A 19,284-nucleotide genomic window follows, 5' to 3' on the forward strand; every position below is an offset into this window, starting at 1 on the left:
AATTTCCTCTTTCCTCGTTCAGTGGCTTTCCTCTCTTTCTCCTCCTCAAGTTTCTTTTTCTCCAATGACAGAGTCTCCAGCTGCATCTTGTGAGGTGTTGATGTTAATACTACTGAGCTCAATCCCTTACGGCGTTTTCGTTGGACTTGCACTTTTGGAAGTGGGATGATCTCATCTGGCAAAATCATTGGCTGATTGAAGCATGACGTTGTTGCTTCACTGGAGGTACCCGGTCTTACTGCAACAGCTGATGATCCAGAAGGCTCACTAGAAAGAGCAGGAAAGCTCAAATCATTTCCATTATCATTTTCTTCCATATCATCTGTGTTGTTTACGTTGAAAACTACAAATTGTCGCTCTTCACAATCAAGTCCTTCTATTTCATAAGCTTGATCAGTCACTTCAGATGGTGCAAAATCTGCATCTGAAAACTTTTGACGGTTGAAGGGATAAATGCCTGTTGCTCTGAAGCCTTCAACAGCATTCTCAACAGTTGCTGATTTTTCGAAAGCAATTTTCAGCCCAGCTACATTGTATAAGTTCAAGGTCCATCCTGGATGTGACACATTCCATGAGTCAGCAGCAGTGTCATAGTAGGCTTTAAAAGGTCTAAAGAAATTTCTGTCAAGGGGGTTGTGTCCTATGGCTGCTGTGAGGTGGGAGGCTCAGCATGATGATGTGGTTTTCCTTGGCATATGTGATTGCTTCTAAGCTCACATGTGAAATATGGTTGTCGAGAATTAACAATACTGGTCGCTCTACTGTTGGATGTGTAAATTTTTGGAAATGTTTAAGCCATATTATGAATGTTGCTGAAGTCATATAACCTTTGTCTGTGACAGCCATATCACAGCCTGTTGGGCCTCCATTTATGAGCTGAGGATTAATTCGCTTCCTTGAAAAAATGAAAAAAGGAGGAATATGATGACCTACAGCACTCATACTACACACAACGGTCACTGTCTGCCCCTGCTCAGCTGCTACTGATTTACCTACTTCTCTTTTCCCTTTTGGAGCAACATGCTTGGGCAACTTGTTTGGCACTGTTTGGACTCCAGTTTCGTCCATATTGTACAAACGATCTGAGGAAAACCCGTATTTTTCCATTACTGTCTCAAGATTATTGAAGTAGTTGTTCAGTTGAACCCTGTTAAACCCCATAATTCGCGCAACACTTGTTTTACGAGGATTCCTCAGAGACAGATTATTACGTTTCATAAAATCTCGTGTGAAATCCTTTCCTGCTAGTCTGTTCTCGATTGAAAAATGATGTTGTATGTTGTTTTTTTCTGCAAATTGGAATATTAAGGAACGTAGCGATCTTAGAGTGAGTCCAAAAAAACGATTGTCTAGAGAGATGCAATGATCTACGATAGCTTTTTCCTGCTCTGAAGAAAATGTTCTAGAGAATCGGCCAAGTTGTTGACTCCCTTTCCCCGTTTTCAGTCGTTTCCGCAAAGCACCTTCACTAAATCCAATGGCTTTGGCTGCCTGACGAATTGATATCCCATCATTCATCATTGATTTAGCCTGTTGAAATAGGGCGTCCGTCAGTTGAGTCCTGGCACTTGTTCTGGGACGGTTTCTGAAAAAAATAAATATGAATGTTAGAAGAAGTCACCAACATTCAAATCAAATTGTGCATGAGCAAATATATATAGATAGGGTCTTCATATCTAATATTTTGTGTAATTGATGTTGAAGTTTTGTTTTTTTGGGAAATAAACATTTATTTATTAATATAAACTGAAGCTTAATTTCAAAAGAAACCATATACATCAGAATGCTCTATAAGATTGATATGCTATAAAATATCAAAGATACAATACATATTCACACTAATTTGAATCATATTATAAGATTAACATGAATATCTATTCAAAATTGCAAAACTCATTGAATAACTTGAAATTCAATCCTTTTGTAGGCCTGTTGAGCAATCTTAACTCTAAATTTCATGTAGATTTGTTCAAAGGTTCATCATTTCAAGCATTAACAAGAAAAAGATGAATAAATGTGCTTTTGCATTCCTAATTTAATAATAGGACTAAATAATAATTATTAATAATATGTGGGGTAGAAATGCGCACTGTGTACTTTTACCCCATGTGCCTTGCGTACTTCTACCCCATTCCGCCATATTTGATTTAAAGAACTCCAGAGATTGACAGACAATAAGTACATGCCCATTCACATGAGAAACTGGAGCTTGAAAATATATTTTTCAACAGGTGATTTGATCAAGCACACAGCTGAATGCTTATTAATGTGACACTCTATCAAAATTTTGGTAAAGTTACATCAAAATGATAAAAAACATACTTACCTCATTATTTTGTGTAGAGTCGTTCAGAATGCTTCAGGAATACGAATGAGCAAAGATGCCATTACAACCGACCTGCCGACTGGTGGCAGAAGCATGAAACTCTTCAAAAACATCTCAAATTGACAGTTCGTACTCTTACCCCCACCTACCCTAATCAATAATTTCTTTTTAAATAATCCTATCTATAATTTTACGTGAATCTACATAAATTATAAGTCAATTATGAGACATATATTATATGTAAATGATTTACTTTCAGTATACATTGGTTCAATTTATTGACGAATAGGCCATGAAATTGCTATGGAACAATGAAAAATCAGTAACACAGCGGTTTTAGCCTTACTAAAATTGAAATTCATCTGGTTCTCTTTTTTAAAAATGTTCATATCTATAATGTAAGTGAATTTACATAGATTATATGTCAATAATGAGACGTATATTATATGTAATCGATTTACTTCCAGTATACATTCAATTTATTGATGAATAGGCCATAAAATCGCTATATGAAACAATGAAAAATCAGTAGCATAGCGTTTTTAACCTTACTACAATTAAAATTAATCAATAACTTCTTTTTAAATAATTGTATCTATAATTTACGTGAATTTACATAAATTATATGTCAATTCTGGAAAGTATAATCCATGTAAATCATTCACTTTCAGTAGACATTCAATTTATTGCCGGATAGGCCATAAAGTCGCTATGAAACAATGAAAATCAGTAAAACAGCGGTTTTAGCCTGATCACAATTGAAATTCATCAAGTTATCACTTTTTAAAATAATCATATCTATAATTTACGTGAACTAACATAAATTATATATGTCAATTATGAGACATATATTATATGTAAATGATTTACTTCCAGTATACATTCAATTTAGTGACGAATAGGCCATAAAATCGCTATGAAACAATGAAAAATCAGTAACACAGCGGTTTTTACCTTACTACAATTAAAATTCATCAAGTTCTCTTTTTAAAATGATCATATCTATATGGTACGTGAATTTACATAAATTATATGTCAATAATGAGACGTATATTATATGTAAATGATTTACTTTCAGTATAGCCTACATTCATTTCATCGACGAATATGCCATAAAATCGCTCCAATTCAGTCAAGTATCAGTGACAGCCATTTAAGCTCAACTCCCAAGAGAAATTCATTGAGTTTTCAATCTCAAAACTTTCATGTATAATATATGTAAACTATACGTATTTTAAAATACTTGACATAGTTTACCAAGATTGACCTAAAAAATACGTATTATATACGTGGTGTGCTGACTGAGAAGTGGGACAAAGTCACCCCAACCACTGGTTGAGATTGTCTCTCAATTTCAAAAAAATGATCTCTGTTAAAGTAGAGAAAAATACTAACTTTTCATAATGAAAAATACTCTTCAAACATTGCAGAATACAATAATATACCGTATTGCAAAAGATTTGTTGCAACCCAAGTACCGTATTGATTGCAAGCGGTTTAAAATCTTAACTCCCCAAAATTGGGACAAAGTCACCCCGGTTTACCGGTACCGTAATTCAGTTATACACATTTTTTTAAATTACAGATAACTTTGATTGGTATGAATTTCAGGACACCCCAGCTTGGAAAATTGATGGTTGGTTACATGGGTAGAACTATATATTATTCATCACTATGTCCTACTGAAGAGAACTTTTATTTTTCAAATAAAACTTTTATTGTAGAAGTTGAATGAACTGTGGTCAATCGGATGCATTCTAGAAGTTAGAGTCTTCATATTTTATCAGTCTTTGTTATTATTAAGTATACATACACATTGCATTCATGGAATTGACCCAATAAAGTAGACAGTATTGCATTATATTGATCTATGACAAATCTATTTTTGATTATCTTTGATTGATAAATTACACTGTGAACGTACCATAACTATTTTTGAATCAATTACTATATTATAGATACAATTGATCATGTCATATCTTGAAGTATTCGATAATAGATAAGTATAACGATTGACAAATGATTAGAGTGCAATACTGGCCTTCCAATATGAGGCAGGCTGAAACTTATTTGGGTGCCCAACCCCAACCAATCTAATTACGCCTCCACCCGAATCCAAATCATGGCTACGTTCCTGCTAGTCCTCAATATTATTCTTAGAAACAATAGCATAACAACATTAATAATATTAGAATAATTGAGTCTAGAAAGCTGTGACATAACCCATGCAATTATTTGGAAATTGAGGTACCTAGCAATAAGATAAAGAAAGTTGATTTGAATTAGAAATAAGTTAGGCTACAATAAAAATTTTAAAATGTAATTTTTGTTGTTAGATACTGTCATACAAGACGACTGTGGTAGCCTATGTGATACCCATCTCTATAGCTAACTATACTATATTTAACTATAACCGAATTTAACTTGTGATGCATGATTTTGAACCGCCTTGACGAGCCGAAAGGTTGTAGTACGATGAGATCCGAGCATTATGTCAAAAGTTTTAAGTGTTTAAAATTTTGATCCTTGAGGTGTCCTTAAGCGCGCCTCTCCACTGGGAAATACTGAAATGAAGTGCATCTAATGGGTGATTCTCATAGAACATAATCTCATGAACTTATATCATTGTGCAAAATATCACTGTGAGGACAATATAGATGTTGATTATTGTTGAAGCTAAAAATTAGGTGTTTTTTTTCACAATACAAAGAGCATTGTTGTAGGCCTACCTGGAAATCTATATGACATAGAGCGCTCTACCTAGTCTTAGATTGTAGAGTACAAAGTTACGCAAAGAGGGATTTTGAATTTCACATCTACATTGTAGCAATCGGGATATATTGTTGATCAAAAACTAAATATCATCAAAATTGATTTTTTCTTAAAATTTTTGAAAAATCTCAACTCAGTACTCATTAGAGATAGAGAGTTTCGAATGATCTCATTTCATTCTATAATCTTTGAAAAATGCGAGAGCAAATTTTTCTGTCCGATCACTGGATTTGGCGGAAATAGCTGAAAACTGGAAAATGAACCGAAAATACGAGGTTTTTGGGCCACTCTGTATATAGCACAAGGAAATTTCGCATGAAGAATTTGGTTCTTGACTTCTCTCATGTATCCAAATAATATATAAAAAATCAGAACTACAATATAACTTGCAAGCACCAATGTCATAATTATGTAGGTAGCAAGACAATTAAATAAAAATTCAATTACAAAATATTAATAATTTTTATTCTACAATGTTGGAAGAGAACATGTACAAGTTCTACTAGACATGAACAGTAATACTAGTATTAACTTACAATATCATTACTAAAAGTTTCATTGAGAATAATTAATCATGTTTTTAAAACCATCGAAATTCAGTCATGGCATATTTTCCATAAGAGTTCACTGTATGTTTGGTACGTCACAATCCATTCCTTAAAAAAATATAACTATCATTTTTAGTAAAATATAATATCACTAATCAATCACTTTCATACAACAATGATTTTAGATAGACATATTTTAATCGCCCTTTGGAGGCTTCATAAAAATAATTATTCCTGTGAAAATATTCAAAGTTATTGGTAACTGGGAGGCTGAAACTTTCGAAAGAGTCCGACATTGATAGAATTGACAAGTAGGCTACAGTATTTAAGCAAATATGTACAATTTGGTACATATTTTGTTTATAAACGGTGTAAATATCCCATTCATCAACTACATCCAGTATTAATATTTCTACAAGATAAAATTCTCAAAAACATTGAAAAGTTCACTTACAAAATTAATTACATAAATTATTGTTTTACTTTATTCCATAAAAATTTGGCACATACAATAAACTTTTTGACTAGTTAAGTCTCTTTTGAAGATAAAACAGTTTTCTACTACAAACTAACTGACATCATATTCCAATGAATATTACTACTGATAAAACCGCTTTGGTTTAAAACTATCACTAGAATCTTTAACCATTATATTTCCAACAAAAGCAAGACTTGGTCTTAGATGGTTGTAAACTTTTAAAATCAATCATACAAAGACAATAACAACCTGTTGAAGTCAACAGAGAGTTAATTCCTAATCTAGAGCTGTACATTTCATTTATAATATCGCTAACTACTATCAATGGTCCCTGAGGGACTTAACACAATAAATCTGAGTCAGAAAATAAATAATAGACGAAGAACACACCATTTTCATGATGATATGCAACAAGGAAGTTGTTTTTACTTCTGGAATAGAATAATCACAATCTCATAAATATATATCAAGAGATACTTTTCTCTCTATCACCACCTCTGTGTTTCTCTCAATTATTGACCTAAGAGCACAACAAAAAGAGGGAGAGAGAAAGGGAGAGTAGAGGATCAGAGTTCAACATAATATGTTGCTCCAGAGAAGAATCATAAAGATGATTTCTGCTGGTTAAATAGACCAGCGTCACGTGCTGCGTTTCGCGCAGACTGAATCTATCAGGTCAATCAATTCCTTATAAAGGAAACAATCTCTGCAACAGACAACATAAGTAGCTCATATTAATAGAGTGGAGAAAATTATCAAGTATTTAAAGATTATATTGAAAAAATTGATAATTCATCAACTTGCAGCTTGAAAGCTCTTATGATAGGCTACAAAACGAAACCAATATCTTACTTCAATACATCTTATGAGTGGTTTCTGAAACTGTATTCATATTTGTGCCGAATTTTTTGTTTTGTGGATCATCGGATCGTTCCCACATGAGTTCTTTACTTCTGCGTGGATAATGGAACGAGTGCGTGGGTGATTCATGAGATGATCATACAGTGAGATACTAGGCAGTGAGAACAGATTGAGGGTTGTAATGGCCCAGACCACGATTAAAAGGTACGATATAACGATTTCACTGTTATTAATCAAGGGTGGCATTTTTTTATTCTGTTGTAAAATTGTGATTATTTTATTTAAAGCAAAAAAGAAATATATATTTTTTTATTAGTGTTCTCTATTATTTGTAATTCTAGCTGGTATATTCTATATTAATGTATCACTTGTCCCATAGTTGCGGTTCTTTCAGTCATTTATTTAGGCGGATTTCACACAATATTAAAATATCATCACAAGATTTCTCAGCCCAGGACCTATAAGGAAGCTATATTTCAAGTTTTGATGCAATCCATGCACTTGTTTTCTCAGAAATCGTGATCAGAGTGAGAGTGAATAAGTTCAGAATTTGATAAGTAAGGTAGAGTATATTTTCAATAAATAATTTATCAACAAACATATGCTTCATTAATTATAATTTATAATTTGAAAGACTTTGTGGAAGCTTGAATTTTATTGGGGAAGTGATTGACTTTGAATTCAAATTACAAAATAAATGATTATTTTCATTTTATGCCTGTATCTACAAACATATTATACACTGTTTCATCAATCTGTTGCGGATAGATGAATTGCTCTGAAATATTAAGCAAATAGATACAATAAATTTAATTTTAGTAAAATACTAAAACAAATAAATTCGTAACATTCATTGTAATCTATTCACCTGCTTCTAGGTTTGCATATATTTCTGTGGTCGGTCGGTACTCCGTAGAGATCACCTATCTCTGCATCTGCAAAAGATAAATTACATCAAATTTCCGTACAACCTGAATAGATACCAGAAACCTAGAAACCATTTGGAAGTAAGCTCAATTATTAGTCATATACTGAAAAGATCTTAAATATAGTTGAAATATGCAAATACTTTGGTCGAGTGCCTAAAAATACATGGTATTAATACTATTATTGCATATGTTTTGCATACCATTGTTGAACTGGCTTTTTTATTTTACCATAAATGCTTTTCATGAACCAGCTTCCTTTTTAAAATTGACTTAACTGAATATAATTTTATTCGAAAAAATAAAAAGTATTGATTGACTCTTGTTTTTAGATCAGGTTGAGATGAATAAAGAAAATATTAATTTTCTAATAGGATTATTGAAGAGGGAGTCCTATGAGAACAATATCATTGAAAGCTTCCGTCCAAAAGCTTTAACACTGCATTCATATAGCCTAATATGTACAACGTAGTACATATTAGGCTATAGGCGCGCTTAAATATTTCTGCAACTCCTAAAGAAAAAGTATGTTTCCAATTCCGAAAATACTTCCAATCCATATACAGATGCAATAGTTGATGAAGTTGTAGATCATAAATGGATAAGAGATAAACTAGTGCACTGGTCTTGGAGATTGACGTACACTTTTGGGAATAGATGTTCAAGTAAAGACAGGCATGACATTATATAAAAAGTCTATCAGCTCCATGAGATTGAAGTTGTGCAGCTCCATAGCCACCTCTAATACAAGGCCGCGGCCTACGATATTGCAACGTCGCAGTGTAGGCCTAGAATCTAATACATGATAGATGAAAAAGATCAGCTGGTATTTTTAAAAATCTTTTTCACCGATCATGTATTAGATTCTAGGCCTACACTGCGACATTGCAATATCGTAGGCCGCGGCCTTGTATTAGAGGTGGCTATGGCAGCTCAGAACAAAATGGGGAAAGAACAAAACTTTGCCAATAAATCAAGTTGATACTTGAAACGTTGGCTTCAAATACACCAACGCAAGAGTTTGTACAGATAAGTTTTTTCATGAGGAACGTCAATGTTCAGTTCAATGATAGATGTATTTATTTTCAAGTAAAAAGCTTTTCTTACCACGAGTTTTAAAATCACAATGTTTTTATATGGTTTGAATAGACTTTTAAAACTACCCGCTGAAATTACTTTTGAATTAATAACTTGGTGAAATACTCAAAGTGAACTAAGCAAGAAATTAAAAAACAGAGAATAACTAGCGGTTTCTTACCGGCTGATTCTACAGAGACTATTCGAACATAAAACAGTGACATAAGAGTAAGCGTGGTTTCAATGAAACTTCTAACTTCCACTTGAATCTGATTTTGCTGCACAAGCGAGTGAAACTTCTTATGAAGTTCAAGGACATCATTGGAATCTGAAATCAAAAAATTAATTATATTAGGCCTACAAGATTTTATAATTTATTTTTATTACCACAATTTTTATGATAAATATAATTTCTACAATTGTATTTTAGAAAAATACAAATTATGAGAAGTATATTTTATGCACACATAGTTGCAACTGTAGTAGCATTTAACTATCTTTGATATAGTAACTGCAATTGTAACTAATAAAATAAACTTTTAAAACTTGATAATCAAATTTATTTTTCCTACAGTTACCTTGAAAAGTGGCCATTCCTGTACTGATTACAGAACGCAATAAATAACTTTTCCGCTCTAGTGCGGGAAAATTTTTTTCTGCACTCCAGATTTGCAACATGGCAACGCAAAATAGTTGGTGGGTTATATGAAGGATTAGTGCACGAAAACAAAAATTAAGTTGGTAACAGTGACTGTGGTATAGTGTTGTGGTGCACGTTATAATAATATTAAGGACAACGAGGACAGCCACCACATGAGTGACAGCCGCCTTCATTCATTTACTACTACATTATTCAATTTTATTTATTAATAATAAAATTACACAGAAAAACATTTGATGGATTTCAGGGAATTTTACCCATAATTACCCACTTTTCATATCGAATGGTAACTGTAGGAAAAATTTAATGTGAAATCGTGCGCAAAGTTCCTCTGCTGCACTCAACAAACCATTCCGCCCTCGCCTATGGCTCGGGCGTAAACGTTTCTTTCGGTGCAGCAAACTGTCACTTTACGCACTAGTTCCACAAATAACTATTTTATGGTGTTTTGATGTTATTTTTGAGGGGTTTCCTCTTCAATTTAAACCTTATAAGATGAGCTAGAGTTCAAATGAACTGATAATCTACTTCAAGATTTTAATTGGAACATTAATCTCAACCAATTGAAAAATTGAGAAGCATTTGAATAATAATGTTGCTATCTTTCAATTGTAAAGAAAGCATAGAAATTATATAATAATTCATAAATTGTGTTATAGATTTCATTCAATTTGAGAGTTAAATAAATGCATTAAAGTCAATCAATAAATGCTTGATTTTGAACCCAATTTAAAACAAAAAATTCATTGTATTTTTAAATTGGATAAAAAACACTACATATTCTATAATACAATAAAAAAATATAAAAAATAACACAATAAGACCCGTGATGATCCGTTTGAGGTTTCAAAAGGCAAACAAATGAAAAAAGATAAACATAAGAAATTATAAAACGACTTTACCAAGTATAAATAAAACAAATATTGCTACAATATGATTAAAATGAATAATAATAACATAGATAATATTTTGTGCTGCAGCCATGCAGTCTTGATCTTAATTCATCTGCTATCCATAACTTCAAATCATTTCAGACTTGGTGTCAGATCAAAAAAGATCTTGGTGTACAAGAAGATGTACAGATATTTAAAACCTCCTAGAAATGTTTGCCCCCTTCAATGTTTCCTCATTTGCACTTTGGTGTTAATGTACAGTCAATCAATTACCTTTCTGCACTTCAGTGAGTTCAATTGATTGCCTAAGTAGAGGGAGGTTGAGGTTTGCCAATGGAGATCCCCTGTGAGGTACGCTGTAGAAGAGGATGCCTTTCGTTTTCTTGCTTATTTGCGAGTGAGCTTCTATACTACTCTCACAGCCTGTGAACAATAAAAAATGAATTATTCATAGTATTCGAATGCTCCAATCTAGATACATGAATCAATCACCTATTATTCTAATCAATCGCCTCGTCGGACTGACTTAAAGAATACGTCGGATTATTTTTTATTCGGTTGATAGAAGGATACGTTTCTTTGTGCAGTAACCAAGTATATTTGTGCCTTGTATATTACCTTTACATAATATAAAAATCAATATATCAGGAAAGGAATGTCTGATCAAATTTAATATGAAAAATCCATCAATATCAGAGTATTTGTTCAATAAAAAATAACAATTTTGAATTTAAACAGTTTTTACATCAGAATCATCCTTTTTCCTGTATAGCTAAATGCATTAGCTTTACTAATAGATTATTAAAAATAAAAAAAATACTATCTAATTTATCTTTTAAATTATTGGATAAATTATTATGCCTGCTAATTTGATGAATTGTCGACGTGCGGATTCGTAATGGTTCAATAATACAGCTTGAAATAGAATTCCGTGCTTTTCTAAATGCAGAGTTAGACAGGAAGTAAACGTTATTTGAATAATGAGTTGCGAACAATAGAATATTTTAGCTGATTTGTGGTTTCAGTACAACACTCATGGTAAGTTTTCATTCATCAAATTACTTTTTCAAATTGATGAAAATACAGATCAAATTTGTTTTTATCTTCCAACATTTGGCGGATTAGACCTAGTAAAAATATTAGTTTATTTCGATGTTTTAATGGGATGTTTGGGCCTATTCATGTTGTGAAGTAGGTTGCAGATTTCAATGGATTAAAATTTGTTCATTGTAGTAGAGAATCAACTCACCATGTACAAGCATCTGCTTCACGAATAGTCCGCCTTTCGAGTGCCCCACCCACACAATGGGATGGTTTCCCACTCCCAATTTTACAAGATGCTCTATCATCTCCCATCCTCTCTCTTGCATGGATGTCCTGAAAAATTGCCACTTAGAATGAACTGAAAAAATAACTTGAAACTCTGGTCTTGAGTTATGGAGGGTGTTTTATATCTTCAAGGCTCTAATCCAAGTACGGTTACGTACGAACTTGGACGCTATGAAATGATATTATTAATGAATACAGTAGTACAAAATTTCTACCTCGTTCTCGCCCCGATTGGGCTTTTGGGTGATATTCATCTATTTCTAATTTCAATTTTATCCATTTCGGTTACATTACTTATAAATCATGAATTAAATTATACATTATAAGTTAATTAATTAGTGTGTTATACAGTATGTTAGTATTGATTTCCACTTGCTTTCTCAAAAGAATCATTCTTGTAATTACTTGAAGATAAAAAACACAGGAAAAATTTCCATTCTATTAGATAAACATAGCACATCATCCTTATTTCCCAATTTATTTTAGACAAAAAAACGAACATAATCATTCCGAAACTGTTTAACTCAATTTATTCAGCTTTTATCACATCCTGTTTCAAATTTCATCAAACGAACCAAGAACAATACGTAATCATAGACCAACTAAATAAATAGATCTGGAACGGAATTTATGAAATCTAAAATATTACACTCACTAATTCACAATGAATTTAATTTACTCAGTCAACATTATTTCATTCACTTTTTCGAAGCATCACCTGTTTCTCTAAGCAACAATCAGAATAAATTGGTTTACGATAGTGCAAACAGTAGGCATACTTCAACAATAAGTTTCAAATCACCTTATGGTATTTTCCTACGCAAATGTCAAAGCAAACAAACAAACTGGATTTTTTACTATCTTCCACAATCCTATTTTACTGATGGTTCAGATAAAGTCAATGTCATTTAATTTAAATTTCTGAATTGTAAATGTAAATGGTAAAAGTTTGGTATAATCAAACAATATATGAATTTGCTGAGATTCAGGCTTGTTTGGAAAATTGATAAAATGTTTGTTACCTAGATCGTTTAGAAATCCATATAGGTCTCCACAGGTATGGATCGGTGGTGTAGTTGAGGGCGATCACTCTGACACCGGGACAGTCTTTGGGGAGCCAATCCCTTGGCCAGCAAAGGGACACATCCTCTTTCGAATTCGACGTCATTTTCTCGTTCCAAGTCGTGGAAGAGTCATAATTCTCATTAGAAGCCAGCCTCGAGTCACCATTCGATTCCATCTCGATCACACCTTCATTTCCACAAGTGAACACAACATCACCATTGCTTCCATTCTCGTTGTTGTTGCTTTCCCAGAGAACTTTGTCGTTGTTTCCTTTGGTGAGATCGCTTTCCGAGCCAGCTATCCTTCTGCCGGGCTTCACTCTATTCTGGCCAATCACAGAAGCCGAACAACTCTTATTTATCAACACTCGACTCCCCCGTTCGCATTTCTTCAAATTCCATTCGCCCTGTTTCCACGTTCGATCTAGAGATCCTTTCAAACCGTGAATGAATATTACGTCAGCCGTTATTTTGCCAGGACCTGGATCGTAGAGTATTTGACAGTGCACGCTTTTTTCTGGTTCGATTGTTTTATTCAACTCATGGCTGGTCCGAGCGTTCTCTTGAACAGGCGCCCATAACAGTTGTCTGGGTTTGAAATTAATCACTTTGAACGTGCTAAGTAGAGGGTCGAGTTTGCTGGTACCCCGTAATAGTTCACCTGGAAAAATGAAATATATTCTCAAAAATTGGACACTCCATCATCAATTATAATGATCGTAATGTCAGCAATCAAGTTAATGAAGCGTGACAAAAATATCAAATGTATTTACCAACAGAGTTTTGCACAAAAAATTTAAAGTTTGTGGATATGATGTAGACCTGCTAGATACAATTTGAGTTAATGACACAACTACCATTTTTGATACGGCTATTTCGTGGATCATATTATAAAAAAACTATAAATGAAAAAAAAATTATAAATTTTACCGGTAAGCATTGAAGTTTTGGGGAATTCAACAATATCTCTGAGCACAATTTTATTTATTTTTAAATAACATCAGCTGGACTACTGGAGAGTGATTTAGTTTGTCTACGTTTGTGAGTTGATATAATTCAGTACCTAGGTAAACTTGATGGATCATAAACCCAAAAACAGAAACGAATTATCAATCTTGTTTATCTATAGCCTATAAACTTTGATGTATTAACTATTCTGAAAGGTCTATGACAAGTATAGATGGAAACAAATGAAAAATTGTGATTTCATTGAATAATTTTTTGATATTTATTTTAAGAATTCATATTCCATTATAACATTTATTTTGAGATTTCGTTTAATAATAATATCGTATTAGAAGTCCTGCTTGAGAAGCTATGTTGGGAGCTTGCCAGGGATTCAGTTCATGATAGTCAATAGTCAATTGAGACTCCCATGAATGCAAAAACAAATTTCTAATATAGTGATTCAAGTACCCATATCTATGCAAACAAGGTTGATGCTCTTAACCATTATGTTTTTACTTCATGAGACGAGATAACAATGTCGATGAGCAGCATGAATGGAGAAACGTGGATGAGTAAGAAGAGGGGTGAGAAGAGATTGTCGAAGAGATGAAAGAGAAGAGAAGGAGGAACAATGAGGATGATGAACGAGCGAACGTCTGGTGAGAGAAATCTCAAGAAATCGATAACTGGAGTTGGGCGCTCCTGGAGTGTGAAGTTCAAGGTCGTTGGCAGAAGCGGTCCAGAATGGGAGACGAGAGGAAACCAAAGCTCCCAAGCAAATAATCTGGCTGATTCGCTTACTTCCGCTGAATGATCACGAATAAGGAGATTGCTTTGAAAGAGAAACGAAAGAAGTAAAAGTACTCTGAATCGTGTGTGATTGAGAGATGCTGCATTATATTAAATGGTACTGTAGAGAGTGAATCCTAGCTGAGAGTCAAACCAGATAAAATAGTGTGTGATATCTCATAACATAATATTTCAAGTTGGACTAGTAAGGTATTTGAAATGTGTTTTCTCATTAGGAATTCTATGATCAGTAAAGAAGCTAACGAAAAAAAGGTTCTTCATACGAGTATTTCAGTTGAGCGTGGAGCAGCCAAAGAGTGATCCGTATATAGTGAGGTCTACGTAATAAATGACACTATTTGATTAAAATTGGTGTAACTTCTATTGTCTATCATTCGACAAAGCAGATAGCGCTATTATTATATTATTCTATATTTTATATTAAACTACATAAAACATATAAAACATGAAACATATTGATTTCTATGATGACTTTCAAATGGTTGTTTGAGTGAGAAACATTGATAATAATTATCTAAGAGGAATGCTGACAGTTCAAATAAATCTCACGTAAGCCTAGTTGTGTGATAGAAATTCGGTGTGATACAAATGTTTTTGAAGTGTCGTGCGTTGACGGTTGAATAGATATTATTGAGTGTTCCAACTACTGACAGTACTGACCAACAGAGATAAGCCTGAGCGAGAAGCGTGAGGTGATGGTTGCTATGACAACCGTGATGATGTTGCGTCTGAGTCCCTCCAGCAGGGTGCGCTGATGATGCAGCCACGCGTGACACACGGCCACCACGTAGGGAGCGATTATTTTCGCTGTCATCGTCCCGTATTCCTTCAGCATACGCATTTTCCTGCACCAAACAAACAAATAATGCAATGTCAAAAAACATTTAAAAAATGTTTGTTTTTTTTTCAATTTTCAAATAATTACAAAAATATAATAGAAATTTAAAACATAAGTCTACTGTATTAATTTGTGGACTACTACACGTAGGTAGGTAGTTTATCAGAATTATTCATTGATTATAGCCTACGGTTTTGGTTTGGGCCAGTCGGTTTTCTACCAATATCACAATGCTCTATGCTTGAATTATTATAGGCGTATCTTTCCTCGGTTCTGAACCTTTATTAGAAACAATCAAGCACTAGAAAGAACACGTTTTCATTTTCCCTGAATTAAGAATAGAGATAGGCCTACACAACCCCATGTCTATCAATAAGTCTTTAGTATAGAATATATTGATAAGATAAGATAGATTAAAATTAAAATAGATTAATGGTCTACGTCTACGCCTATGCAGTCGAATAAACGAGCAGAACGAATTAATAATAATATTATTGTCGTCTTAAAGCTAAAAATTTCGCCAGTTATTGAGAAGTAAGTTTGTAATTCCTTCTCATATCTCACTTTTACAAGTCATGATCAATATATTATTTCTTGAATATTATTTTTGAGAGTTGGAAGTTGGTCGTGGAATTAATTATTATTGACGTAATTGGTAAAGCGATTTAATTTCCAATGTGCAAGCTATGTTCTATCACGTTCATTATCTGATTATAAAGGCAATATCATGAGTTTACTCCATGCGTCATACAAACTACAGTGAGTTAGCTTTTGGTCTGCAGATCAAGGTTTTGTATGAAACCACAGAAATAATTTTTGAATTTTCTATTCGAGGCCCATATCCGTTCGCAGGTGATTATTTAAGATATCGCTAACCCAAAGGGATCTTTGTCTTGGGAATCAATTATAGGCTGTCTCAGTCCGGGCAGTTTGAACTGTACATAATTGTATTTTTCCAAGATTTGGATCTTGTAAGGAAAGGTGGTATTTTAGACATACATCTTGTAAAAGTTTTATTTTATATTTTTTCAATATAATGTCGAGAGTGGTTGCCATTCGAGACCAGGGCCTGCAGGCCAGGAGACCAGAGTCCATGATGTAGGAGAATTTTATTATAGGATTTTTTTACCTCACCCCAATATTAATTATTACAGTGTTTATTTGAGCGGCCATAGACAGCCGTAGCGAGTAGCCCTATTATAAATAACAGTTGACGCTTGAATCTTTTGTTTTGCTTTGAAAATCTAAAGTAATATCTTATTTATTTATCAGTGAACATAAATAAATATATAGAAAAATATATACATAAATAAAATAAATATATACATACATCAATAAATAATATATATATATATATATATATATATATATATATATATATATATTGTAAAATAAATTGTTTAGTTTTCCTTTAACGTTGGCATCAATTAATGCTATCAAACAATTAGTCTCTCTATCCCTTTAATCATATTTGGTGATCATATTAAATCTCTTCTTTATATTACACTTTACACCCTCAATTTGTTTATATTGCACTTCTTTTTCATATTCCACTTTGTCATTTCTACTTCCCACAAGATATTTAGTTTATTCTATTATTACTCTACTTTGGAAAGCCCAGCAGAGTTCAGTAGCTACTGTCATTCAGCCGCTGACTCTGACATCTGACAAATCGGTGTGAATCGATTTGAATCGATGTAATCAGATATGAGATAATACGGTGCAATAAATCCAGCTAATATCTCTATTGTAATAAGTTGCAAAGTTTAGACAACTTTAAGTTTGGTGATTGGTGATAATTGTAATTACACTGTTTTATGAGCTTAATATTTTAGATGCCATTCGATAACTGTGTTCAGTGATTATATTATTGCTAGAATAAATATATCCTAAAATGTAATGTTATGAGTTTTTTGGAGGTAATGATCGGCTTCAAGCTATTGATTACTAGGAGAGGGAATGCAGAATAGGCAGTCGGTCGCCACGCAGAGAAGATTTGAAAAGATCAAGTAATAATTGACTAGATTTCGGCACTGCATCCAGTATTCGACAGTGCCAGAAAAATGCAATTCGTTGATTGGAAAACGTGGACGACTTTTAGCGCCGGTATCTTCACAAACCTTGGAATCATAGAGCTTGAAAGCAGACCTAGATTTTAAACAATATTAATTGATCACTAATATTGCAGGTCCAACTGAAGATTCAATATTGAAAGAAGGGGTTGTCTTAAAATGACGTAAAATTAAAAATGAGCATTCTAATCTAGACATTCAATTCTAAATAAATAAATTGAACTGTTCTGTTACTCATCGTCGCCAGCACACAAACCAATGATAGTAACGCCGTCGCCGATTAATTTTAAGAAACTATTTAACATGATATTTTTGTACTTTATAATTTCTAAACGAGTTTTTTATACCATGTATTGTATTTGTATTATTTTCTGACGCAATCTTCTTATTATAATCCTCATAAGTATTGTAATGCTAAGATTACAATAGTTATGGCTCATGATCATTGATCAATCAAATGGTATAAATGAATGAAACATATAACTGTAATGGATCAGTTTTCGAGATGAACCGAATCCAATAAAAGTGTAGGTGTGAGGAGAGAGGTAATAACCTAGTTCCTACTACTTCCAATAGGCCTAGCGTGCTAGGGCATATATGCCTAGAAGGTATATTTATGACTCCTATAATGTAACACATAATTTTGTAAGAAGTCGAAAAATCTTCAGCAAGAGGTTCTTGCTGTGAAACGGCACTGATTATTTTTATCAAACTTGCATGACTAATAAAAGTTGGCACTGAAATATAAAAGTATCCCAATAATTCTACAAAGTCCATGGAGCCAGTAATAAAATTTCAATTATTAATGAGTTCAGTATGTTTGGACCTCTAAATAGATTCTTAGTCTTTTATAGACCATATCCGAAAATAATAAAGAATTCACGCTGGTGAAAAGTCCAATAATATATGGCTTTGATGGGAGTTTATATCAGGCTTCCGAAGTTGAGCAGTGTGGGAGTCAGACATGCAACGCAACTTGTTGAATTAGATAAGAGCTCTAAGCCCTGAAGTGCTTCTTCCAACACTATTACATAAAAGATGCTGAAGGTAATAGCTGACGTTTCGACATGAACTCATTCTTCAAAATAGCTCAAAGTTTCGAACTTGGTGAAACAATAAACGTTGTCCTGAGCTGCCAACAAATAGATTGTTTTTTTTTCAAGAAAAACCTCATATGTGAAGTGTGGAAAAAGTACAATATCTTTCTAGATAGATCAGATATACGAGCACCAAATCTAACATACAGTTCCAACGTGTGATTGTAAGTTGCTGAATTAATACAGTGACTTACGGAATATTTAATTATAATTTAAATAATTAATACTAATTTATTCAATTTGTGAGGCATAGCCTACGTAAGAGAAAAGTCCTATCAAACCCTAGTATACTGCACCTGTACTCCTACTGATGCTTTAATACAAAAAATATTGTTAATCCAAAGCCATATAATGGAGCCAATCTTCTTATTAGTCATATAGTGAATGATATTTACTATTTTAGCCTACGAATTATAATTGCATAAAATTCGAAGTTTGAAACATTTTAGCTGACCTAGCCGTAAATCCATCATTTTCACAAGAACCTCAGTTTGTACCCGTAGACTACGTCAATTTTAATACTCATCAGTTTCTACCCGTAGACTACGTCAATTTTAAAACTCATCAGTTTCTACCCGTAGACT

General features: G+C 33.1%; 2 protein-coding genes across 2 annotated transcripts in view; both read right to left on the bottom strand.

Annotated features, from left to right (window-relative positions):
• Positions 1-624: 624 nt before the first annotated feature.
• LOC120351048 lies at positions 625-2,531 on the bottom strand. The gene is made up of 3 exons (XM_039426986.1): positions 2,327-2,531; positions 1,414-1,585; positions 625-1,182 (listed from the first exon to the last, which is right to left on the bottom strand). The coding sequence occupies exons 1-3, from the start codon at positions 2,329-2,331 to the stop codon at positions 625-627; spliced, it is 735 nt and encodes a 244-aa protein (XP_039282920.1). The 5' UTR covers positions 2,332-2,531.
• Positions 2,532-5,541: 3,010 nt separating this feature from the next.
• Positions 5,542-19,284, bottom strand: part of LOC111063546 — a 33,215-nt gene continuing 19,472 nt past the window's right edge. The window contains exons 3-9 of the mRNA XM_039427460.1: positions 15,354-15,538; positions 12,894-13,596; positions 11,792-11,919; positions 10,816-10,965; positions 9,170-9,316; positions 7,854-7,920; positions 5,542-6,830 (exon numbers count right to left, since the gene is read on the bottom strand). Of these exons, the coding sequence (XP_039283394.1) occupies positions 6,764-6,830; positions 7,854-7,920; positions 9,170-9,316; positions 10,816-10,965; positions 11,792-11,919; positions 12,894-13,596; positions 15,354-15,538 (1,447 nt within the window). The 3' untranslated portion in view covers positions 5,542-6,763. The remainder of the gene's footprint in view (positions 6,831-7,853; positions 7,921-9,169; positions 9,317-10,815; positions 10,966-11,791; positions 11,920-12,893; positions 13,597-15,353; positions 15,539-19,284) is intronic.

The sequence above is a fragment of the Nilaparvata lugens genome, chromosome 4 (assembly GCF_014356525.2).
Source record: "Nilaparvata lugens isolate BPH chromosome 4, ASM1435652v1, whole genome shotgun sequence".
Classification (NCBI taxonomy): Eukaryota; Metazoa; Arthropoda; class Insecta; order Hemiptera; family Delphacidae; genus Nilaparvata; species Nilaparvata lugens.